Source organism: Rhinolophus sinicus, chromosome 17, assembly GCF_057876585.1.
Source record: "Rhinolophus sinicus isolate RSI-liver-muscle chromosome 17, RSI-T2T, whole genome shotgun sequence".
In the NCBI taxonomy this organism is placed as follows: domain Eukaryota; kingdom Metazoa; phylum Chordata; class Mammalia; order Chiroptera; family Rhinolophidae; genus Rhinolophus; species Rhinolophus sinicus.
Window position 1 is genome coordinate 161,690,475 of NC_142517.1, and position 26,484 is coordinate 161,716,958.

Genomic DNA, 26,484 nt, shown 5'->3' on the forward strand with positions numbered 1-26,484 from the left:
CTGGCTGTGTCCTAGGTGCTGAAGAACCAGATGAAAATAGAAATGACTTTTGCCTTTAGGGAATTGATAGTCCAGTGGGAACTAAGTGGAAAAGATGAATGGATGAAGAAAGGTATTATGGCACAGAAGGAGAATTTAATTCTGCTCATCAGACTCAAAGGAGCTGGTCCTAGACAGGAGTTTGTTTCAGCAAAACAGGACTTTTTCTAAGCCTGTGCAAAGCAGAGGTATGGAGATAGGAGAGAGATCAGCATGGACTGGGAACTGCCCGTAGTTCCTCGTGTGTGTACGGGGAATGAGAAAACAAGAAGTAAAAGTGGCTGTACGTGGTAAAGGGAGAACACAAGAGAATGTCCCAGAATTAAAAGACGTGCGTAACCGAGTTCCCTACCAATGAATGAAAAAGACTCACCCCCAAGTAAATGCTTTTAATTTCAAGATTCCAGGAATGAATACAAGATCCTAAAAGCTTTCAGAAAGGAAACGATATGTAAAAAGGATTAGTAAGTAACCAGAGTAGCATCAGACTGCTCTACAGCCACATTAGGAACTAGAAGACTAGGAAGTAATACTTTCACAATTCTAAGGAAAATTATTGCCTACCTAGCATTGCACACCCAGCCAGGCTACCAATCAAGACATTTTAAGAGACACAGATTCTCCAAAAAAAAAAAAAAATTTATTCTGGGTACTCTCGTCAGGTAGCTAATGGGAGATGTGCACTGTCAACATACGAAAGGAAACCAAGAGATAGAAGCTGGAAGATCCAAGGGCGGGAGTTCTCACAGAGGACCATGTGGAGGGAGCTCTTAGGACGATGGGGAAGAGAACTCCCAGTGCAAGGCAGGCTTAGAGAGCAGCCCTCCAGCCAGAGTGAGTCAAGATGAAGGGTATAGGAGGACTGTCTCCAAGAAAAGAATAGAACCCCTCCCTCCAAAAAGTTCCCTGATTTTTTGCTTTATGAAAGTAGTTTTGTGGTTCTTGGGAGAGTTTGGTGAGGTTAATAAGTATTAGGTGTGTAAAAAGCTAAGCAAATAACAACAACTAGAACAGAGCAACTACTAATAACTAGGAGAAACAGAAAGTTATCTAAGAAAGGAAACATCATGGACTCCTACGGAGCACTCCTGTAGATAATATTACTTTGTTAGACTGTAAAGCCTGAATATTAGCTGTCACAGTATAGTTGGAAGCTGGGGGGATTTGGCAAGTGTGACATATTTGTATGTAAGGAGGTAAAGGGTGGTATATGAAAACCAAATCCTTATCTTCCACAGGGAGAAGTTAATAGATAATATCTAAAATGGAACAATCAAGGAATAGCAATATAAACACATTTTTTAGAACTATGGAGGTAAATACCAGAAGAAAATGCTAAAGGAGTTGAAATTAGTTCCCTCTAGAGAGAGAATTGGGTAGGGGAGCGGTGGGGCAGGGGAGTTCCAGTTTTTCTTATAAGCCTGTAGTTCTATTTTTTTATATTTTGATAAAAATAATGATTAATAAAAATATACAACTAGTATCTGTAACATGGAGCGAATCTTGCAAGTGGTGTTTTGCATTTTGTTTGACAAAATTTTTAGCTTGCATACCTACCTTTGACCTTTGGCGCAGTCCTAAATTTTAGCTGCACTTTCTTCTTTTCTATGATTACCTGAATAAGAATTGAAGCAAAAGTTAGTAAGGTAAATTGTTGACTCAAATATGTGTTTGCTCCATATTTGGATACTATGGTGTTTCACCACCACCCCCCCACCCCCCCACTGATTTTTTTGGTAGACTCTAAGCTACCTCACTGTCCTATCTCTTGCCTTCTCCTCAAAGTAGGGCAGAGTTTGGTTTCACATAAGAAATCTTCAGTGACCTGATGTTCCTAAAATGAGATTGCTCGTCAGCTGCACGGTACGATCTCTGCACTGACTGTTTGCATCACTCAGAAAAGCTTCGAGTTGTTTATAAAGAAATTTTGTCAATTTACATAGATACAAACTGTCCCTCAGTCTTTTTATTTTGAAAACAATCGAACCCCACAGAAAAGTGAGAAGAGTCCTAAAACGCCTATGTAACTTTCACTGAGATTTGTCAGTTTTTAACATTTTGCAACATTTGCTTTCTCTCTACACACACACACTTTTTGAGGGTGAGGGGAATTTGAACCATTTTACATTAATTTGTAGATACCATACTTGAATGTGTCTCCCCATATGTCTCTCAAGAACAGGGCATCCTCATAAAAAACCAAAATACCATTATTTGCTGTGGATAATTTCATGTTAGCTAACATATAGTTAATATTCAGATTTTCCTAAAATCCCAATAATACCTTCTATAGATTCTTTTTGATGCAGAATCCAGTCGGTAACCATGCATTGCATTTAGTCATATTTCTTTAAATCCTCCTCATACTGGAAGTTTTCCTGCTTTTTAAAAAATCGTTCATGACATTAACAATTATAAGGAACCTAGGTCAGTTGTTTTGGAGAACGTCCTATATATAGTTAGGAATTTGTCTCTTTGCTCCCTCATCATAAGATTCCGGTTTACAATTATGGCAAGAATATGTGTATAGACATTTTTTATCCACCTGCTTTTTTATGGTGGTTCAAAATTTTAGTCTGTTTTCTTGTTTCTGTGTTTTTGTTGTGTTTTTCCTGCTAATCTGTGGTTTGCCATGGGGTATGAAGGATGTCCACTTACCTGGGGAATAGTAAAGCACCTTAGACTGCAGAAAATATCTCTATAATAATCTCTGGAAGGGAAATCTGTTCCTCTGGAAACAAGCATAATATTTTTTAAAAAAATATTCCTGGCAGAGTCCTTTGGATGACTTAACATATTGTAATCAAGGGCAAATTTTCTACTCTTTAATTAAGTTTCTGCTACAGTATACAGTCCAGGGAACCACTTCAGAGAACTCTTGGCCCGTTTTTCTATCATCCCTAAACTGAACCTTTTTTCCTTTTGGAATCTAAATGCTGAATGTGTGTTTAGTTTGCGGCATTTTGGCTCTCTCGCGCCAAGATGCTCGGTTGCTTAGGTTATGTATATTTTGTGTGAAGTGAGCACAACGTGGGGAGGTGGCGTGCCTCAGATGCCAGAAGAGCTATGCAAGCTTGCTGTTGAAAGCATGCTTCCCGTTTGTCAGGGCTTCATGATAGCAGACCTGGTGACACAGTAGCCTTTAGGCAGAGCTCCTCTGGATGTGTGCAGGCTGTGCTGCTACAGGTTTTGTCGCGGGGGAAATCTGAGCCATTTCTCTGTGGACAGCTGTGTTTCAGAGTCTGGGCAAGTTGCTGTTGAATTTTGCACGGGCTGCCAGGGTAAGTGTTTTCATTTTGATTTGTTTATAGTCGTGGTTTTCCTTTCCCTGAGTCATCGAGGTTCTTTCTGGAAGTTTCACAGGACTCGCTATACGTTGTCTAAAGTGGGATTCAATCTAACATATTTGTAATCCAACTTTTCTTTTTCTTTCTGTCTGCAGATTTTGTGGAAGTATACTACTTTGTCATTATGCAATGTCGTCTCTCGGCACCTCCTTTGTGCAAATTAAATTTGATGACTTGCAGTTTTTTGAAAACTGCGGTGGAGGAAGTTTCGGGAGTGTTTATCGAGCCAAATGGATATCACAGGACAAGGAGGTGGCTGTGAAGAAGCTACTCAAAATAGAGAAAGAGGTAAGGTCTGTCCCCACTCTCAGAAATGGTCACAATAGCACTTATGTAAGCTTTTCAATCCCAAGTCAGAGGTCACAGGCTGCCAGGGACCTAGCAGTGCCTTTGGGGCTGATGCACAAGGCCCTTTCCCACTTTCCACGCCAGGAGCCCCATAAATAGAAATTATGGCCATGTGTGCTTTAGAGTTGAAGTCTACTAGGGGTCATCCGAACTGAGAGGATTCCTTTCCATGGCATGAAAGACCGAACGTTCTGTGAGCTCTCCTCTAGGGGTAAGATTTCAGACCTTTCCTTTTCCCTAGGTCAGCCAAAAGGGGTCAGCAAAGAGTACTGTGTCAAGTTTTCATCCTCTTTCCAGTTTTCTGTCCGTGAATTCGTGGTCATTAGGAGTTGTCTTTTAAAAAATAAAAAGCAATTCCTACTGAACTATAAGGAATACCAGCTTCTTGGATTTCACTTGCGTTTGAAGCCAAAAATGATGGACTTTGTTTAATAAAGAATGAACAGATGCCAGACTGAATAGCCCTGCTGGCAAAGTCAGAAAAGGGTGTTTGTTAGCTTTCAGCCTGGGATTTGTGCTGGTCTTAGTCAAGTGCAAAACTCATAGGCCCTCCTTTTTCTTAGGAATGTGATACAACATCACCCCCAAGTTCAGTTTGGTGCCTGGCAAATAAAGCTAATTGTGGAGCTGACCTGCTGGGGCTCAGTGGCATTGATAACTTTTAATAGCTCCCCTCTGGAGCTTGTTTTGGTCATTTCTAGTTATGTCCTGTTTTTGGCTAATTATTGTTCTTTTCAGTATCTTTTTAAAGTGAACTTTTCCATAAATATCTTCTAATCTCTTTGAACGATTTCAGTTTTTTCATTAATTGCTGCTGGTGAACGACAGCAATTGATTAGAGAAGGAAACCCAATGGTAACCCTTCGTGGCATCTCCTGCCAGCAGTGCTGTGCAATTGTGTCATCACCAGCTGTGTTTCCAGTTGTTGAAGTCAGGTCAGAGGACTGAGATACCTCTCGGCCTTGGAGTGTCTGTAGGTTGTGGAAAGCTTAGGAAGTAATAGCTTTTAAAGCCAATATGTGCACAAAACAGAAGGGTACTATACAGAGAAAGTTTCCTCCTCATTTCTTAATCAACACATTTTAATAATAGCCAAATAGTAAAACAATTTCTTACTTTGGACTGAACCTGCTTCTTTTATCTAGCAATCTCTTAAAGCCTTTATAGGCAAGCAATATTATATCCTTTGTACAAAGAGAAATAGAGCTTTGAGAAATTTTTGAGCCTGCCCTAGGAAGGGCAAGGGAAATCCAGGATATCAGACACTCTGTTCTTCTTCTTCTTTTTTTTTTTTTTTTCAACTCTGAGACCTCTGGTTGACCAGGTAAGAATAGAAAATAAACCAATTCCATCATATTTTAGCTAAAGAAGTATGTGCTAATATTTTTAAATATTAGGTCATGCAACTTCAGTACAATGAACATGTTCTTATATGATTGTTGGATGTGAGACTATGAAACATGAAACATATTTTGCTAAGAAAACAATAATTGCAACCCTTTCACTCTACCCCCACCCACACTTAATACCTTTTTTACCGTCTTTGAGAGCCAGGAAAATGACATAGGAAAGCAGAGGGGTGAAAGCAGGAGTAGGCATTTAACCTGAGTGGGTATGGTTCAGAAATTGAGTTGATTATAGTAAACTGCAGGAGCATAAGTCGTAAATTTGTAAGTAGAAAAAGCAGAAACTTCGTTTCCGCTTTGGGGCTTCATTTAGTCAGTGATTGTTACTGATAGAGACATGGTAAATCACTACAAAGCAATATTGCATCCCCATACTTACTGAATCAACATGAGTTTAAGATGTAGGAAATTTTGGCTAGGGCTTGGCAGTTATTGGAAAGGAAATAAGCGTTTCTTGTATAAATTTTTGTTGTACTTTATGAACTGTGTATTGGCTTGCTGGCTAGGTGTTTTCCAAGTGGTAAGATAAAGGTGACAAGTTCTGGATTCTCTTTTAATTTATAGATTCAATCCTATGTCATTTGGTCATTTTTGCCAATGAGTTTTAGAAACAGTGGGGCATTTAATATGTTTGTAGATCATTCATGTAAGTCTTTAAGAATGATCTGATTAAATAAATAAAATAAAATTAAAATAAAAATAATAAATCTAATTAAATATATGTTTTATAAACTTAGTGAAAGATAAAATATATACCAAACTCTTTAACTTTGCTTGTATGAGAGGATAGAGGAAGACTATTTATTTTCACCTTATTTGTAGCCTCTAGTTGAGTTAGTATGTGTTACTTTCCTCTGCTTTAGTGAGTATATATTACTTGTCTAATTTAGAAAAAAATAAAGACAATGGCATTTATTTAAAATCTTGATAGTTCTTATAAACTTTATTTTTAAAAATCTTTTACACCCAGGGAAAAACTGTAAGAACAGTACCATGAACTCTAATATATCCTTTCCCTAAAATCACCACTTATTAACATTTTGCAACCTCCGCTTTCTCTCTGTATAGTATGTTTTTGATTTATATGTATTCATATGTATTTTATTATTTTTGCTGAACCATGAGAGTAAATTGCGTGTGCTGTGTATCTTTATTCTTAAATACTTTAGCATCTTCCAAGAATACAATCACAGTACAACTATTAAATTCAGAAAATTTAACATTGATCCAGTAATAGTACCTGTTGTACAGTCTATATTCAAATTTTGCTAGTTGTTCCAACGATGGCTTTTTATGGCAGTTTTTTCCCAGCCCAGGATCTAATCCAGGATCACATATTGCATTTAGTAGGTATATCTGTTTAGTCTGCTTTAATCTGTAACAGTTTCTCTGCCTTTCTTTGTCTTTTAAACTTTGGAAGGCAGCTATGCTCACCACTATACCACCAACGCATCTTTTAAACTTTGACATTTTTAAAGAGTGCAGGAAAGTTTTGTAGAATGTCCCTCATTTGGGGTTCATCTGATTCTCCCTCCTTCTTGCCTAGTTTAAGGTTATGTAGTTTTGGTAGGAATTCTGCATAGGTCATGTGTCCTTGGTGTATTTTAATGAGACACCCACGTTGTCAATTTGTCCCATATTTGTGATATTAATTTTCAACACTTTAAGGGGGCTCACCCAATTTGTTCACAGTGAAAATCTACTTTCCCGTAGTAATTAATAATTAAGCTGTTGGTAAACACTTTGAAATTATGTAACTATCTTCCCTCAACAAATATTACCCAATATTATTAGCATCCATTGGTGATTCTTGTTTGAATCAAATGTTATTATGACAGTTACTGTGTAGAAAGCAAGAAGTTCTAGCATAAGTGAGCCTTCCTTTCTTCGTTCCTTCCTTTACTTATTTATTTATCCATTTATTCATTTATTATTTCATTGTAGACTAATGGATTCCTTTTCATTCATAATGTTATGGTCCACTTGATATTTTCCGGCTTTTTAATTTTTGACAATCTGGTGAAAATAAATTGTATTTAACCATGGGGGGAAAAATGTTATGGTCCAGTATTATTGGTTTTCACTTTCATGCTTAAATTGCCCCTAGTTTAACAAGTAAAAACACCTTCAAGTTGGCTCCTGTGTCCTTTTGATATGTCTTCATCATTATTTTTTAGCCTTTCCTTTCTGGCACAAAAATCTGTTCCAGGACCATCTAGTTGCTGCCCCACTCCTGGAGTCAGTCATTTATTTAAGAAGCCCTGATTCAGGGTACATGATTTGGGAATGTGATGTTTAGAAACCAAGATTAGGATATGAGGTTTGCTTACTGTAGTCTTTAAGAAAAAAAAAAGAGCCTTTGTTCTTTTGAGAGAAAGAATGGGTGTGGATAAATTTTATTTATGGAAGCATTTAATTTAAAATTTAATATCATACATCTGGTCCTGTTAGGAATGTAAATTGGTAAACGTTTTGGAGAAGAGTTGAGCAAAATGTATAAAAAATCTTAAATATTTACTTTCTTTGAGTCAGAAATTTTACTTCTGGGACTTTATCGTAGGAAGTAGGAAATAATCAGAGATGTGTGGAAAGATGGATATAATAGACTTTTCATCTTAGGTGTATAGTGGTGAAGAATTAGAAACAACCCAAGTGTGCTACAGCAAATTATCTTTTAAATTATGGTACATCACACACACACACACACACACACACACACACACACACCACCATATTGGGAGGTGATGGATGTGTTAATTCACTCAATAGTGAGAATCCTTTCGCAACATATACATATTTTAAAATCATCGTGTTATATACTCTAAATATGTTACAATTTTATTTGTCAATTATACCTCAATAAAGCTGAAAAAATTATGCTACATTTGTGTAACGGAATTCCATTGCATTTGGAAGAATATTTAAAGAGCTAGGAAAATACTCCCAATATACTCTTAAGTGGTAAAAACAATTTACAAAACATTTTAATATGATCGTAAGTGTCTGCTTGGTGTCTATATGGTATTTTTCTTTTTCTTATATTTTCCATATTTTTCAATGATGAGCTCATATTTCTTTTTTTCCCCAACATTTTATTATGAAAATTTTCAAAACTGAAAAAAAGTTGAAAGGATTTTATAGTGAACATCTGTATATCTACAATATAGAGTCTGTCATTAACGTAAATACTTGCTTTAGCACATATCTATCCAGCTCTGTATCCTTCTATCTCCATCAATCCACGTTGATGCATTTCAGACTAAATTACAGGTATCAATACATTTCCCATTAAATTTCCTTAAAGTATGCATATTCTTATCAGAGTTCAGTATGTGTTTACAGTTTTTTTTCTTTTGCCATACAATGAAATGCACAGATCACTAAGTTTTGACAAATGTGAACACTGTGTGACCTATATATTTATTTATATAATGAGAAAAAACTCAATTAAAAAAATTATAGCTCCAGTAATCTATGGCACTTTCTAAGGATGTTCAAGTGAGTTGAGTTTTATAAACCTCTTTAGTATATCACAAATCACTAATTTTCCAGTCTCACTATGTGCCTCTAAAATGTTTAGTTTTCCATTGCTTTTCCATAGCATTGTGCTATAGAATTTTCAGTGCTGTAGAATTTTCAGTGGTAATTTAGCTTGTTTGTGTTAATTGCAGTTACTTACAGTGCACTACTTATTTTTGTTTAAAAACAAAAGTTTTCAACAGGGAAATAAGTAGGATCTTAAGGAGGTGTAGGTAAGAGAAGAAACCATTATGGCGTCCAGTTGAGCTGAGATCCAACCTAATTGCGTAGGCAGAAATTGAAGCCAGGGGTGGGGCGGACAAGCAAGGACCTTGTGGATCAGTGTCCTCTATCCAGTTCCTACGGACTCAGAGGAGAACGCCCCCACACAACAAGGGGTTCATCAGCTTCACAACGTGGTTTTTAGAAAGGGTTGATCAGAACAGTTGCATTTCACTCTTACAGTATATTTCATGATGTGTTGAACGAGACGTGTCTGTCTGTACGTGGTGTTTTTTTCTGTCTGAGAGATGGAAACCTGGAAGCATTTGTGTTAACATGAGATTTGTTGATAGTCAACTGATAATAGGAAACCAGGTTTAAGTACAAGATATGAAAGAAAGACGATTCCTTTTTATTTCCCTGAAAAGAATGGAAAAGAAGCAGAATCCTCAAGAGGTGAAATGAGACCTTTTCTTCCCTTGCCTTGCCTTTTTCAAGGCACCATTCCCTTTATTTCAGAAAAAGTTTTTTCCTTCCAAATTTGACTGTTGTAGAAATGTTGAAAACCATAGAAATTCAAGTTTCAGAACTGTCTCACATTGTAAATATTTATAGATAAAGAGAGAAGAACAAAAGATCAAAAGGGGTCATAAGAACAGGAGCTATCGAGGGGAAAGCAGTGGACAAGTTAGAGCAAATAAAAATAACTTCTGAGTCCACCTTTACATTTCCCCCTTTACTGATTCTAGAATATTCATTCACAAAATGTTCTTTGAAGAGCCATCTTAAATATTTCGACAGCCCTTAGACTTTTAACTTCTCTAAATGATATTTGTATTTGCAAACAGTTGTATGATAATTATATAACCAATTCTATGTTAAATTTATCACTTTAATCTTTCATTTAATCATCTTTCATATTGTAAATATAGATTTTTATTTAATGATGTTTCCCTTTTTTAGATCATTCTGTTACTTTTACTCTTTTTTGAAAGAATTATTCTATTCGCATTAGTTTGATTAAAAGTGATTTTAAAAGTATGTAATCAGATAACTAAAAAAGAACAGAAGCTATCAATAATTTTTTTATAAAGGGGGAATATCCATGTTAAATAAAAAATACAGTCTTAATATTGACACAGAACTCAAAGAACTAAAAATAAAAGTTTTTATTATACAGTGTTTATCAACATGACAGCATTTAGTGCTTCATAGAAGGCGAGGTAATGTTATCACTTTATTAGTTCATAGGAGACCCTTTTTCCTCTTCTTTGTTCTTTGTTCTATAACTTACTTTTTATTAATGAATTATTTGCATTTGCTTTAATTGCAGGAATGCTCTTTTAATATTTTCCCCCTCCCTGAGCATACTAAAGACGAATAATACCACATTTACTTTCTTTATAAATCCTCTTAGTCTTTAAATACATTGGTGGGACCAGTACAAATAAAAATGAAATATCTTGGATACTTGATAGCTGCCATTGAATTCTGGCATAGTTTCTGTGATAATTTTTCCCAAGTGGTACTCAAGAATGACCACTTGGTATGTTTAAGCATCAAGGGGGTGGACTTAAGTCTAATACAGCTGACATTTTAAGTGTCCTTTCAAATGTCCATGCTATACTCTTATTGCCTAACTAGTTTGTAACAGCATCTCCACATACCTAGTCCCTTCCCCTTTGCTCAGGAGTCCCTTCATGAGTTATATAGGACAACCCCATTCAAAATTGTTCTCTCTGCAATCAGAATTTACCCATTCTGGATTCTATTCTTTTAGGTCAGTGGTCCTCCAGGTGTGGCCCCTGGACCAGTAGCCTCAAGCATCACGTGGGAACTTGTTAAGCACGCAGATTGTTGTGCCTCACCCTGCATCTTCTGAGTCTGAAACTCTGGTGTGTGGGGCCTAGCAATCTGTGCTGTGACAAGCTTTCCAGATGTTTCTGATGGCCCCTAGAGTTTGAGGACCACAGCTTTAGGTCATACCTAGCCGATCATGTGTCAAATACAGGTGGTCACTATGTTAACTTCAGTTTGGAATTTGAGGTACCTTGTCATGCTGGTGGTGGCGAGAGTATTGTTAGAGGCTTTGTAGACCCTTAAATTCACCGTATTCAGGTGGCCACTTGTGCATAGCCCTGCCTGCCAGTGTCACTGAGCGTGAAGAACTAAAGGTTGATTTGTGAATGGCAAACATACACGAAGCCTCAGGCAAATGCTTTCCAATCCCAAGCCTTCCTTCCCAACTCTGGTCGTTATCTGTCTTTCGTTTTCTGATCCGAATTCCCCACTCCTGTTCAACTGCTCTTCTGCCCTGCTTTCCCATTTCTGTAACCTTGTTCACATTCTTTCCTTCACCTGTGACACCTTTGTCGTCTCTGCCCAGGCAGATCCCACTCTGTCTTCAGCTTTAACTTCTTCCTTCTCTGTGAAACATTTTTAGTTCCCACAAGCATAATGGTTCTCCTTTTCTTTCTGAATTTATACCAATTATCACCCATACCCCTAATTTGATGTGTGATGAAAACTGCCTCGTGACTCTAGCATTACTGTAAGCTATTGCCACTTAAGTTTGCATGGGAATGTGACTTCTCCTCTGGAAAGTGGGGCTAATAACAGTACCTGCATCACAGGATTGTTGAGGAGATTAAATGAAATAACGTGTAAAACAGCTAGAGAAGTGCTTGACACATAGAAAAGACTTGGATAACAACTAACTGTCAGTTGTAGCTTCCCAACCACACTCTAAAGTCAGGGCAGCATACTGGTGTCACGTTTTGTAAAAACTTCAATTTGTTGGTTCCTAGAACCTTATGTTGAGAAGGGGTCAGAGGCCACATTTGCCGTCTAGGAAAGAGGCACGGCAAGGCTCGGCGTGAATGTGGAAGGACACGTACGTAGGTGGTGTGTTCAAAATCACTGTGAGCTCTCTGCGGGTGAGGACGGCCACTGCCTGTGTGGCTGATGCTGTCACGTCTCAGTCGTCATCACTGTACCAAGTACAGCCACCACTGTGAGCTGGTCACTTGGTCAGGGGCTTTCCATTACTGCCGTCTTCATCTGCATAGTCATGTTACAAGACTATAATCTCCACTTGACAGATGAGAAGTAAGGCTCAGAGAGGCTAAGCAACCTGGCTAATACAAACAGCACCCTTCCTGGCCTGCCTCCCAGCACCCAGGACTGTGCCAAGTAAAGCGTTTATTCCTTGATACATACCATGTCATCATGCCTTCCATGTCAGCCTCATCTAGGTACTTCAAAGTTACCTGTAGTGAAGTACCTATGTTTTCTTCATTGACTCTCTTGAGCTGTGAAGAGGATAGAACACATTTGTTCTGCGTGTATCACTGGTGGTGACTTGCCTTCAGCTACGTAGTAACAGAACTCTTAGTTATTACCTTTGCTTTACCTGCTGTGTGGTTTTCATAAGTGCCTTTGCTTTTGTGCCTCTTAGACTGACATGCCATTTCTGCTTAAGGAATTTTAAACCTTTTCCTGTGTCATGCTACATATATAAATCATTGCTTTGAATTAGAAAATAAGTAATTATAAAAGAATTATTTTCTATGATAGTTAATGTAGGCACCATCCAGAAGTCTATGTTAAACAGCTATCCATCACTCAGCTCTTTTCTACAAAATATTTCTATTACTGGGAGCTTACAATCTAAGACACTCCAAAATGAACTACTATAAAGAAATATAGAAAATTGGACACATCTTGAACAAACACGTAAATTAAAGGAGTAAGCTTGTATTCCTGATATTTCTGAAGGTAACACAAACCTTATGGGAGAGGTAACCTTACAGTGAGGAAAAGTTATAGGAATTATTCCTACTGGGACCAAGAGGACTTTAGAAAATTACCTGAATTACAAATAAAGTTCTTGTCATGTTATGTGAAATGCAGTTACATTAAGACAAACATAACTGTGATATGTTTCAGATCATTGATGTGGTCATAAAAATGTCTTATTTGCAAGAGAAAGCCTCAGTCCTTCTTATTTTAGTCATTTAAAAATTTTTAAATCCTTTCAAAACTTTGTTAGGTTACTTATCTACTTGCATGTGGAGGTTATTTTTTATTTGTCACATGAAGAACTTTATTGCAACTGTTATTTCAGTTTTTCCTGAAAGTAGTATTGATCTCGATATATTAAGTAATAAACAGTAAATATTTGTTCTCCAGCCATGCTCTAAATATTGTTCTGATAGCAAACCAATGAATGTATTCCAAAAAGACACCTATCCTGATTGATAGGTGTCATTCAAAGCCAGGCTCTTGCTGCCAGAAGAAAAATAGTATGAGGCACGAATGCAATTTCTGAGAAACTCAAAGCCTAATATAGAGACAACAATTGAAAAATTGAAGGAAGGAAAGAGCCACCCAAACTTCAGATAGTTTCAAAATAGGTATGACTGGCTCTCAGTCTTCAGAAGAGAATTGTCTCACTTGGGTATTAAAAAGGTGCCTAGAATTTTCTTCTCTGCTTTCTAGTGTTGGCAGGAAGGCACTGACAGGAAATATCCAAGATAGAGACCATCTTACCAATTTTTCTTCATTTTTCTCATGCTTGATCCCTACCCCTGGTTAAGACATCTACTTTCTGTTTGAACACAGCCATGGATGCAGGCTGTTCAGTTTTAGAACAGTTTAATTCCTTGAAAGTGCTTCATAATGTAACTTTCAGCCACTGGTACTGGTCTCTGTCTCCTGGGCCACACAGAAGAAATCTCACCCTCTTCCGTGTGTCAGCTTGTTGAGCACAGGATCTCTATCTTACTGAACTTTGTAAATACAGTCTGAGCTCTGCGTAGTACCTGGCCCACCATAAGCAATTCATAAATGCATAGGGCATAATAAATATAGTGATCACATCTCAACTTTCTCTTTTTTTGTGAGATTTGCAGACAGGTTTTGTTCTTCCTGAATCTACAGAAAATAGGTTGGCATTCCTAGTCTACTTCAGAGCCTTCTCTTCTCCATGTTTGGCTGACTTTTTGAGTTCTTAATAAATTAGTTTGTCTCTGAATGAAAGGTTCTGTTCCATAGCAGCTGGGAAGGATTTTCCTGGCCATGGTGTTTAATCTGGTTTGTTTTTTAAACGTTGTTTCCAAAAAAGGAATCCAAAATGCTTTTTCTTAGCTCTGTTAATATCAGATGTTCGCTGATTCATGACCTGAGAAAAATTAAGGTGTCCCTAAATGAAATGAGACTGCCGGAATTTTAATGACTTGAAAATGTGACTCCTATCCCTGGTACTGTTATTCAGGAAACAGGGCTTCATAAAATTAGCTGCATTCAAGCAGCTGCACTGATAAGGATGAAAATGTCTGGGGAGTGTTTATGCAGGGGGTGGAAAGAAGGAGGGGGCTCTATGGCTGCCGTGCTTTTGAAGAGAGATTATATTAAGCAATTAGTGTACAAAATCAGCTTAACTCACTAACTTTTAAAAACATGCAGAACAATGCTTCCTTTAGTAAAACTGAATTGCTTCTGTTATTGGAACTGTATAGAGTCTACCTTAAGAAATATGTATTCATTTTTATTTCAACCATTGGATGGGTATGTAAAATATAATACATAGTTTAGTTAGCATGTAAAGTAACGTCTCCAAAACTATGTAGCTGCTGATCAAATTTTACAGTTGTGAAAGTGGAGAACTTTTTCCCCTTAAATTTTCTTAACCACAAAATAAGGCCCCTAAGTGTAACCTACATTCTTCCTTGGGAAAAACATTATACTCAAAGAAACCTAAAATTGTGGCTAAGACTAGGGTGCCTCTGTCAGAACATTCAGCGTATGTGGGAAATTCTGATTTTAGGTAGACTTACCAAGAGTACTGATCAGACCGAGAACAGATTTTAATAAGAGATCAAAATATTAATATTAACTGGATTTGGGGTATGAAGTGTTAAAATTTTATACTCTTCTGGTTTTGAAAGCAATTTAAAATTGTTAGTAGACTAAGTATTTTTTTGAGGTTTCAGGTAAAGCCCTCTGTACCCCCTAAAATCTCTCTCACTTCGATGTAGGGTAAGGAAATAGAAGAAAATTTAACTTTTTTTTTTTAGTTCCTGTTATTTATAGCCACTATTCTAAGCAGTTTACATATATTCTCTATTTACTTCTATTGCTAATGCTTCAAATTTTAGCATTGTAATTTCATTCTTTTTTTTTTTTTAAAGTTTATTGGAGTAACAGTGGTTAGTAAGGTTACATTGGTTTCAGGTGTACAATTCTGTAATACATCATCAATATATCACATAGTGTGTTCACAATGTGTGTAATTTCATTCTTTAAGATAGTTTCTTCTAATAAAACTGCTAATACTACTGAGAAAGGTAACGCTACGTGTTAGTAATAGCTCCGAGTGAATGACATATGTGACTTTTTTCCTGAGCACATAGTTTTCTAGGTGGGGAGATGCATACTTGTTGCTATAGGAGACGATGACCTGAACAGGTTATAAGGAGACTTCCTTTTCTGTATTCTGTAATTCAACAAATATTGAGTGTTTATTACATACTAGGCACTATTCTAGATACTGGAGCTACATCCGTAAATAAAACAGACAAAAATCCACATCCTTTTCGAGTTGACCTACAGATGTGGGCAATAAAAAATTAGTTAAATGACATGTTGACACATTATAAAGACTCCTACCTGCCTTAAATGTGGGCTGAATTTAGTGACTCGCTTCTAAAGCTTATAGATAAGGAAAAATTAGTAACTCCACAGCAGATTAATTTGGCAGACCCGGCCTTGACCAAGTGAGCAGGGTTAATTAACATCGCTAGTGATGAGTCATGTGACGACCTCTGTCCCTAATACAATGTGATCAGAAAAGCAGCTCATCTTTGTGGTCTTCTTCCCCAAACCCATCACCTCAGTCTAGTCATGAGGATAACATCATATGAACCCAAAGTGATGGACATGCTACAGAATACCTGCCAGCACTCCTCAGAGCTGGCACAGTCTTGAGAAACAAAGAAAGACTGAGAATCTGTGACAGTACAGAAGAGATTAAAGAGACATGGCGACCCAGCACAATGTGTTCTAGAATCTGGAATTGGATTCTAGAACAGAAAAAAAGGACTGTGGTGGAAAAAAATGGTGAAATCCAAATAAAGTCTGGAGTTTAGTGAATATTCACATACTGAAGATGGTCTTGGTTTTGACAAACCTACCCTGGTGACGCAACATATTAATTAGGGGAAACAGGGTGAGACCAACTATCTGTAAATCTAAAATTACTCCAGAATAAAAAGTTTGCATTTAAAATGTAAGGAAAAACATACAGCAGAGTAAAGGAGATCAGGTGTGCCAGAATGGAGCTTGGATTGCAAGTTTAAATTGGTTCGTCAGTGTAGGCCTCATTGAGAAGGTGACATTTGGGTAAGAACTTGAAAGAAGAGAGGGAGCCACGTGCCTATATGGGGGCAAAACATTCCAGGAAGAGGGGACAGGCCATTGCCAGGTGGGAGCATGTCTGGTGTGTTGGAGAAACAGCAGGAGGCCACTTTGGCTGGAGTGGAGTGCGTGAGGGGAGGAAGAACAGACAATGGGTCCAGACCAAATGACATAGGGCTTTGTAGGCAATTGTAAGAGCTTCTCATTTAAATTGGGAGGCAGTGGAGAGCAATCAAATACTTTGGAGTAGATAAGTGAAATTATTTAACTTATGTCTTAATACGACCACTCTGGACACTCTGTTGAGAAAAGACTAAATGGGGCAGAGACAGGGGCAGAAAAACCAGTTAGGAATAGAATCCAGAGGAGATGTTTGTGGGTGGAGCTAGGGAGGTTGCAGTGGAGGCAGTAAGAAGTGAGTGAATTTGGGGTGTATTTTAAAGGTAGAGCTAACTAGGTTTGCTCACTGATTGGACATGCATGGGGAAAGTAAAATCAAGGAAGTCTCAAAAGTTTTGCCCTGGGGAGATGGAATGATGTGTTTGCCATCCTGTGAGATGAGGAAGAGCATGGGTGGGCAGGTGTGTGAGAGCAGAGCAAGAGTTCATCTTTGATATAAGCAAGGAACAATTGGAATTAACCATGTAAATAATTACCATTTACAATGCAATAAAAATATGAAATAGTTGGAAACAACCCAAATGTCCATCAGCAGATGAATGGATAAACAAAATATGGTATATGCTTATAATGGAATAATATTCATTCATTAAAAAGGATTGAAATTCTGATACATGCTAAAATATAAATGAATCTTGAAAACAGTATATGTGACAGAAACCAAACACAAAAGGGCAAATATGGTATGATATTACTATATGAGGTACCTAGAATAGGCAAGTTCAGATACAGAAAGTATAGTGGTGGTTGTCAGGACTGGGAGGAGTAGGGAGTTACTGTTTAATAGGTACAGAGTTTCTGTTTGCAATAATGAACAGATTCTGGAAATAGATAGTGGTGATGTTTGCACAACAATGTAAATGTACTTAATGCATTGTACACTTCAAGTGGTTTAAATGGTAAGTTGTTTAATATGTACCACAAGTAAAATATACATTTTTATTAAAAAATTTTTAAGGGATAAATTTAACAACTCAACTATATAAGACCTTGACACTGAAAACTACAAAACACTGCTGAGAGAAATTAAAGAAGGCATTAAAGACATACAGAGAGATATACTATGTTCATGGGTCAGAATATATGCTATAAAGATGTCAGTTCTCCTGAAATTGATTTGTAGATTCACTACAATAACAATGATAACACCAGCCAATTTTGGTAGGAATTGACAAGCAGATTGTAAAACAGATATTGAGGAACAAAGAACCTGGAATACCCAATATGATTTTGAAAAAGAAGAGCGATATTGGAGGGCTCATACTGCCTTATTTCATTACTGACTGTAAAGCTACAGTTACGAAGATCATGTCATATTCATGTACACGTAGACCAGTGGAACAGAACAGAGTCCAGAAATAGACCTACACGTATTTGGTCAATAGAATTTTTTTTTTTAAAGATTTTATTGGGGAAAGGGAACAGGACTTTATTGGGGAACAGTGTGTACTTCCAGGACTTTTTTCCAAGTCAAGTTGTTCTCCTTTCAGTCTTAGTTGTGGAGGGCGCAGCTCAGCTCCAGGTCCAGTTGCCGTTGCTAGTTGTAGGGGGCGCAGCCCATCATCCCTTGCGGGAGTAGAACCAGCAACCTTGTGGTTGAGAGGACGCACTCCAACTGAGCCATCTGGGAGCTCAGCGGCAGCTCAGCTCAAGGTGCCATGTTCAATTTTAGTTGCAGGGGGCACAGCCCAGCATCCCTTATGGGAGTCAAGGAATCAAATCGGCAACCTTGTTGTAGAGAGCCCACTGGCCCATGTGGGAATCAAACCAGCAGCCTTCAGAGTTAGGAGCACGGAGCTCCAATCTCCTGAGCCACCGGGCCGGTCCTGGTCAATAGATTTTTGACAAAAGCACCAAAGTACTTCAGTGAGCAAAAGGTACTCTTTTCAACAAATGGTGCTGGAACAAGTAGTCTCTGTGTGCGAAAATGAGGACCAATGGAGTAGGGGAATGTAGTATGGTAGCTGAGCAGCAATAATGGTGTGTGTTTTCTCCAGCCATGTTCAGGTGCAGGAGTGGAGTAGACAGAGAATTGGATTTATGCAGGGTTGTGGTTTTCCGGAGTACAGTGAAGTAAAAGCAAAACAAAGGAGATGAAGATGGAATGATGCAAAGGAAGGATGCTACGATTTGCCATGGAAGTTAAGCTAAGTGAAAAGGAAAGGAGAGACATCAGGGAAGGATGTAGCGCTGAATAGGCATAGGTCATTACAGGTTGAGGGATTGTTGAAATTCAGGTGCTAGACGGAGGGAGCTGGAAATAGAGGAGTTGGTGGTCGGCAAGTGGGATGGATGGATTTGGGATTAAGGAGGGTGCACTTTATTCGTAATGCAGGGTCTGGGCTGTGTCTAAGGAATGTACGACTGAGGGGTGTGGTGAAGGATTAGATCCTCGCAGAGACTTCACGGACTTGAGAGGACACGTGTCAGGCTCATTTATGTGCATGCAAACATTCCTGCAACGAAACAGGAATAGTAATTGGAGAAAATGACAGAGCTAGAAGCTAAAATCACCAAGAAATGAAGGGGAGCTATCTGGAACTGGGATATGTTGGCAGCAATGAAGGTTGTTAATGGATGACACAACCTAATGACATAAAATTCCAGCTTTTAGGCGGAGGGAGCACTGTCTAGAAGTGGTAACGAGGAGCAAGGAGGACAGCTTGCTCACCTCCAGGCCCGGTGGAGCAAGTGCTAAAAGAGAACAAAGCTGCCCTTGACTGGATTGCAGAGGACAGCTAGCTGCTGTCAGAGAAGATGAGAGGAAGTTGAGGGAAGAGGTTCAGGATAGAAAGGTCTAGTTGATGACGTGAGGACAGAGTGGAAGGGTTTCAGGAGTGGGGAAAAGTGTGAAATAGGGTGCAGCTGGAATATGTGCAGTCACACGGGTTAGCACGTGAGAGATGAGGGGGGCTGCCTGAGGCCTGGGCTGTCGTGTGTTGGTGACGAGAACAGGGATAATGGGCACAGCGAGATTAGTCCTGCAGTTCTCGAGGCAGATTGCCAGGCTGTGGGGGCAGGAAGGGGTGGGGGTGAGGGCTCCCCTGACCTCAGGAGTCGGACATAAGAGACCTGGGAGGAGCATATTGACTGAAAATCCGTTTAACGACAAAAGAGATTTTCCCTAACTTCAGGTTGTGTGATTTGTGTGATCTGGAAATTTGTCAGTGACTCTCTGAGCAGATAACTGTCTGAGAACAAGGCCATTGTAGAGAAACTAGGAAACCTAAACCCAGGAAAAACTTCTTGCCAGCATGTCCTTAAAAGGAAATCAATCTACTGGCAAAGATAGCAGTCAAAATATTTATGAACACTATAGGATGAATTTTCATTTGCAGGTTTTGAACAAAGTCTCTGTCTTTTCTTGAAAATAGAGGCATTAATTCCTGGAAGCTGTATAGCTTAGTGTTTAAGAGCTAGCACTCTGGAGTCAGACAGTGTAGATTAAAATGCTGGCTCCACGACTCATTAGCTGTATGGACAAGTTACTTACCTACGTCTCAGTTTCCTCTCCTATAAATGTAGATAATAATAGGGCCTGCTGCATGAGGATGTCGTGAGGACCAAATGAGGTAAGCATGTAAGTGCACTTAGCATACTTCCTGGCACCCAGTCAGCTTTCAATATTTGTGACTGTGGTTATTACTGTTATTTCAGCAACTTGTAGTCAGAACACACCCAATATTTATACTCTCCTCTGTGGCTTGTTGGCACATATTACAGCATAGCTTTCCTTTTTAAGACCTGGAGATAACTAGCTACTTACATCATTCTATAGTATAACGTTTCCCAATCTTTTAAGATCTATGTTTTCTCATCCTATTATTTTATCTTCTCACCAGCCAACGATACGTTGTCATTAATTTACTGTATCTTGTGTTATGAATTAGGATATTGTAACCTTTTTTTAGCTAACATGTTCCCTCCCCTTTCCCTGTCCTGCTCAAGAATCCCTGTCACATAGGATCCTGACGGTCGTATAATGGAACAATATGGCGATCTTTCCCCACGTATCAGATTGGTGGAGGTGAAAAGCAATGACACACTTAGTGCTGGTGAGGGTGTGGGATAATGGGCACGCATACTCTTTCAGTCTGTGGTGGCAACAACGAAGGACAATGAGTACTGCAGTCTAATGACATGAGAGTTCGTACTTAAGGAGGAGGGAAGGAGAGCTGTGTGGAAGTGAGAATGAGGAGCAAGGGGGACAGCTTGCTCACCTCCAGGCCCAGTGGAGCAAGTAAGTGCTAAAAGAGACGATAGACAGGCTGCCCTTAAGAGGGCTGCAGAGGAGAGCCAGCTTCTGTCAGAGAAGATGAGGGAAAGTTTAGGGAAGTTTAGATGTTTGATGGAAGTCTAAAATGGCACAGGCCTTCTGGGGGGCAGTTTAGGAGATTGACAGAAGCCTTAAAATGGAATGCTACAGTATTTGACCTATCACCCTCATACTTAAGAATTTGTTCTAAGAAGATAATTGGGAAAATGCACATACATATGTATTAGGAGTTGTGTATGGCCGTGAAAAATTGAAAACAGTGAGCATATGTTACCTTTATTATCAGAAAAAACAACAGAGCTAACCAAATGCATGGAATCTTACTTATGGCATGTAAACGGGAAAACCATCTTTATAATTAGTCTATTTTGTATACATAGGCAATTCACCCTCTGTTCAGTTTTGAATCATGCAAAGTACCTTGAAAGTATATTCATACGCTTTTGATATTTTCTGCTTCAACTCTCCTAGAATGTCATTGATGGCCCAGAATTTTAATCTCCTTATTTAATCTCTTTATTCTTTCCCCAGTTTCTTTGCTGTCATGAAGCTCTGCATACATGTGGTATAAAGTAAACATGAATTCTACTTAACAGTTTCTCCAGGTCTCAGTTGATAGCCAAAGAAACACTGCAGACAATTTAACTTAAATGTAATTTGCATTTATCTGAGCACGGGGGCCCCTTCTTTTAGTATTCTTTGGGAGTACAAAGAGAACATTTGGTTACCAACCAATAAGGCTTTAGAATTTTGCCTTTGTTTTTAGCTTGCTCCAGATCTGGTCATTGTAAGGGTGAGAAATCTGTGTTTACTCTGTAGGTGCAAACATAAAGAACACATAACCCAGTCCTTGGGTGGTATTTGAAATGTGTCTTTTCCTTTATTTTGTTGTATTATTTTTCCTTTTTATTTTAGCAAACCCATAAAGGTTCTGGAATGTTTACTCACAGCCATTTTTCAGGATGAGTGAGGAAGAAATTTTCCTTTTTAAGAACTGTATATAAACAGAGTAAAACATTTCACACCTGTTTATCTTAACAGGGCCTGCAGAGAGGGGGAGGTAGATTCTCCATTTAGAGGAGTTTAGAGAAGAGAGGACCTTGTCAACTTTGGATCAGAGCTCAGAGCTAGAGGGGGGTGTCCCAAAATTTGTATCTACAAGTAAAACCCTTCCCTATATTTCTCATTTCTCTTTTTGAGCCCATCTGTTTTCAGCTCATCTAGCTAAACTGTCTATGTTCATAAGATACTTTCATAATACATTTTCAGAAACACACTTTAGGGTTTACAATTTTTTCTTTAATGAAAACTACCTTTCAGTTTTGGGCCCCATTTGATACAGATATATCTCACTCATCCTAGTATATTAGGGAATCTAGTTGACGGGTGGGATGTCATTTATCTGTCTCCTCCAAAGGAATGTTTGATGATCTTCTTCCTTTTAAGATATTAATTCAGTTCAGTAATAAGTAAGATGAGGTAAGTAAAAATGTCTTTTTAACTTTAAAAAGCAATACAGTTTTTTTTTACACAACTTCTAAATCAAAATAAATGGTGTCCTCTTTGACCGAATCAGTTCATAAGCCATACAGCAAAGTATTTTCTGTTTGCTACCACCCCTTATCATGAACTTTCTTTTCACGCAGCTACTTAAACCACTGGCTACACCCTCACATCTTCATCTTGGAAATATTCCCACCTTCCTTGATTTCAGTACTTGCCTCGGTTGTGGTCTCCATCCTGTCTTTGACCATCGTCCTGAGTGAATTTGGTGTCCATTTAAGGACTTCTGAGCGACTGCAGACTTGTTCACTACCATTTCTATGACTTTCAGCTCCATTTCCCTTCAGCCCCTTCTGGGTAAAACCTTCAACATCTCATAGCTCAGAGATGCTCTTCCTTCAAAATAGCAAGCCTGAGCATCCCTTCTCTGCAAATCATTTATCTTACCCAGTCTGCCAACAGCTCTGCTTTTCTTCATCCTTATGGCATCTAGCTTTTCTTCTCCAAACCCAGCATTCGCTGTTGGATGTACTTGTGTCCAAGCCTGCAGGGTTCCCCCCGCGCACTCATTTCAAATCCTGTCAAATCCCTTTTTGCTTGCCTCCTTCATCGTCTAGGCCTAGAAAGTGGTTTTGTGCATCTGTGCTCACCTGGCTCAGTGTTCATTGTTTTCTTAATGGGTAAATGAATGTTAACATATCCATGCGTCGGTTTAGTTTTAATAACTTTTGAGTGTGTCAGAAATTAAACATACCATCAGAGGACAGATGTTTACAACACTGAGGAACCCAACTAATGGAATTACAGGGCCTGTGGTTTTAAATCAGGCCTGCAAACTCCAGAGTCTGTATACAGTGATCTAAAAGGGTAAAGCCACGCATCACACAGTGGGAAGTGGTGAGAGCTGTAGGGAAGGGAAGAGGGCAGCCTCCACTGGGTATAGCTGTGTGCTAGTCCAGCAGGGTTGTCATTGTTCAATACATGTTACAGACTGGTGGCTCATGGGTGTCTGTCCTGCAGATACGTTCAATTTGGCCCACGCAGTATTTTAATGTTTAAAAAGTTGTCATCATGTAAAACTTAAATGATTTTACATGAAAATTCAGATTTCTAGCTTCCTTCAAAAAGAAGCAAACCGAATCCCTGTTGTTGAGTGGTGATATTGGCGACTTCATTGATGAGAGCAAAGCTCGTTTGGAAGTATCAGTTCTAAGAGGTTTAGTAAAGATCGGTACAGTTGTTTTATAATTATGTCTCATACTAATACGAATTTTCATTAGTATTTAACAATGCAATTAATAAAACAAAAGAATTGGTCTTTTAAAAATATTGTTTGTGATGTATATTTGAAAGACAAGGAATATTAAGCTGAATCTCTTAAAAATGCTAAAAGAGTTCCTTTTATGAAGTAGGGTTATGTTCCTGTAAATTTTTTTTTCCGCTCAAAAGCTAATATGTATTTTTAAATAACCCATTATAAACAAAGTAAATAAACACACTTGGAAAATAGTATCAGTGCATAAGGCAAAGGATAAATTTTCTTGATAACCGCAGAGGTCTTTCAGGTCAATAGTAAGAAAATTAACAATTCTACTGAAAACAGGCAAAGGACATGGAAAGTTGCCTTGTAGAGAAAGGCGTACATAGTCATGAAAGAACCTGCAAGCACACAACAGTAAGACAGCATTTCGACAGTCAAAGTCTTCGAGGCTCGATGCATCCAATAGGATCCCCGTGAGAAGGAGGAAACAGCTGTCTGGAATCGGGCTGCCTGGAGTCCCAGCCGTGGCTCTGCCATGTTTAGCTGTATTCCTGTAGCCTTTAAACTTCTTCATTTATTATTATTTTTAATAGAATGTACTGTAATTCTTGGAATGGACTTTTGGCACAAAAATTATAAGTAGCAACACAAAAACAAAATGTAAAAAAACACGAGCTGGAATGTATGTGTAAGCAGGAAGCAGCTTTCCAAACTACAAATATCATGTCCATACTTCCTGAATTATTTCTGATTTGATAGAATATAATTCAGGAAGTTATTCCTTACCTCCGTTCGTTTTCCCAAACTACAGACATAGATAATTACTTTTATGTGCTAAAGTGTCAATGCACTGGTTCTTTTCTTTCATTCCTGCAGTGACCATAAAAGAATGAGACAAAAACCAAGAATGGTGATAATGAAAAGATCACTTGTCTCTTTTTCATTTTCTTTTTCCACATAAAGGTCTCTCTTCTGTCCCCGATTTTCTCTGTGAGGAAAGCTACTCTAGAAAAAAAAAAAAATCTTTCTTTGAAAATTCTAGAATGATCAGGCTGTGCTTGTTCCTCTTGTTTTTACCTTATTTGCTTCTGTGATAGTGAAAGGTATAAAATAAATAACATTTAATACGTAGTAGACTATTTCATTAGCAGACTTTTCCATTCCACTTAAACACTTCTCCTACCCCCCACCTCTTTTGGAGGTTTTTCCAAAAATACAGAGTGTTAAGTGCATTGGTACATTTAACTTTTTGTTTCATTGAAGAGAGAATTTTTTTTTGAATAATAAAGTTTGTAACAATGAAAAGATAAAATTTTATGAATTAGCTCCTCAATGATTTACCCATAAATGAAAATAATACCAAGGCTCTTATATACCTCATCTATTTTAATATTTTTCTTAATAATATTTCACTCTTTGGATTGTTACCTAAATATCCTTAATTGCACAAGAATTGGTTAATAATTTCCAAGATGACACAACACAGACTAGAACAAATGTTAGGATACTTTAAAGGAGTGCTCATCTAGAAATTGCATCTGAATGAGGCAAACAGACATAAATAATTTTTGGCTACAGAAATTTTTGTTAATCTCTTCTGGCACCTAATACCAGAAACACTCCTCATTCCTCCTAAGTAGGTAGAAAACTACCTAAGTTATATAAAGGCCTTCTCTGTTCAGTTAGAGGTCTGTACCTGCCATTTGTCAGGGTAGGGAAGGTAGGAAGAGGGTGGAGGATGCTTGAGGGAGTAAATGGAGAGATGTGACAAGAGTACAGTATCTAAACCTCTGGGATGGCAGAAGACTTAGCCCAAGGGGTTTTATGCTCTATATACAGTTATAACCAGGAAAATTTGGACCTGAAAGCACTTTATCTGAGGCCAGCTATTTTTCCTCTCATTGTTTTACAAATGGAGAAATCTAGCCATTTAGAAGACCTTCAGATTAATATGTTTCATGTCTAATTCCATTTTCCTCCCATCAAGGCAGAATATGTCTTAGTTTATTTTATTGTCTACATTTAAGGAGATAAAATAATTCTTTAAATACATGTGCCCGAAAGAATGAGATCTGAAGTTAGTAACATTAATGAGTCTAGTTGGGAGGCGGAGGGGGGGTGGGGGGCAAGAACTAACCACAGAGTTTTATGGACCTATTAATTTTTTGAAATTATTCCCAAATTCTTATCTCTGTGTTATGGGTTTGTGGTAAGGGAGCAATTGAGAAAAGCAGCAGGAAAAACATAACATATAAATATTTTATGTGTTGGTTACTTGGATTGACTGTGTGTTTAATTTTGATCCCTGTGGACACGAACACTCAGGAGCCACAAGCAGACACATATGTACACAAACACACCCACACACTTTCCCCTGTAGGTTTTCACAAGACGTTGTTCTGGATTCAGTGATTTTACAGTGGAAAGTTTGGAATGGAGAATGCATTTGACAAAGAGAGTTACTGGATTCCTGGGAGGTGAGAGAGAGCCCTCCATGGCAAGCCTGCCTTATAAGTTGGTAGTAATTATGTCAGTTCACTACCATTTGTTGCATCTACATCATCATGGCATATTGGACTTGACTTCAAACTATCTCCTTTCATTCTAATGACAGTTTATTCTTGTTATTTACTAAAGTATTATGAAAATAATGATTTTAGAAGTAACTGTGGTTAAGTTTTAAAGTTGTACAGTTTGTACCATTAGAAAATCCTGTTCAGTGGGTAATACCATGATATAGAAGATGCTTCAGTACGAAACAGTAGATTATATCAGTCAGGGTCCATTCAGGAGACAGAAACCACATCAGTAATTTGAACACTGAAAATTCAATATAAAAATTACTAACTAGCAAAAGGTCAACTACCATTAACTAGCAAAAGCCTCTAAAGAATATAGTAACAGCAAGCGGAGGGGTCAGCTGCCACCTTTAGAGCTTAGGGAGAGTACCAAAGGAAGGAACAGACT

At 38.1% G+C, this 26,484-nt stretch overlaps 1 protein-coding gene across 4 annotated transcripts in view; it reads left to right on the forward strand.

Annotated features, from left to right (window-relative positions):
* The window catches only part of MAP3K20 (mitogen-activated protein kinase kinase kinase 20), a 164,346-nt gene that overhangs the window by 8,861 nt on the left and 129,001 nt on the right, over nt 1-26,484 (forward strand). For 2 of the 4 annotated variants that reach the window (XM_019727457.3, XM_019727455.3), the window contains exon 2: nt 3,482-3,674. In XM_019727457.3, the coding sequence (XP_019583016.3) occupies nt 3,516-3,674 (159 nt within the window). In that variant the 5' untranslated portion in view covers nt 3,482-3,515. Of the gene's footprint in view, nt 1-3,103; nt 3,321-3,481; nt 3,675-26,484 lie in introns of those variants that run through there. The other 2 variants (XM_074338165.2, XM_019727456.3) reach the window with 2 other exon arrangements.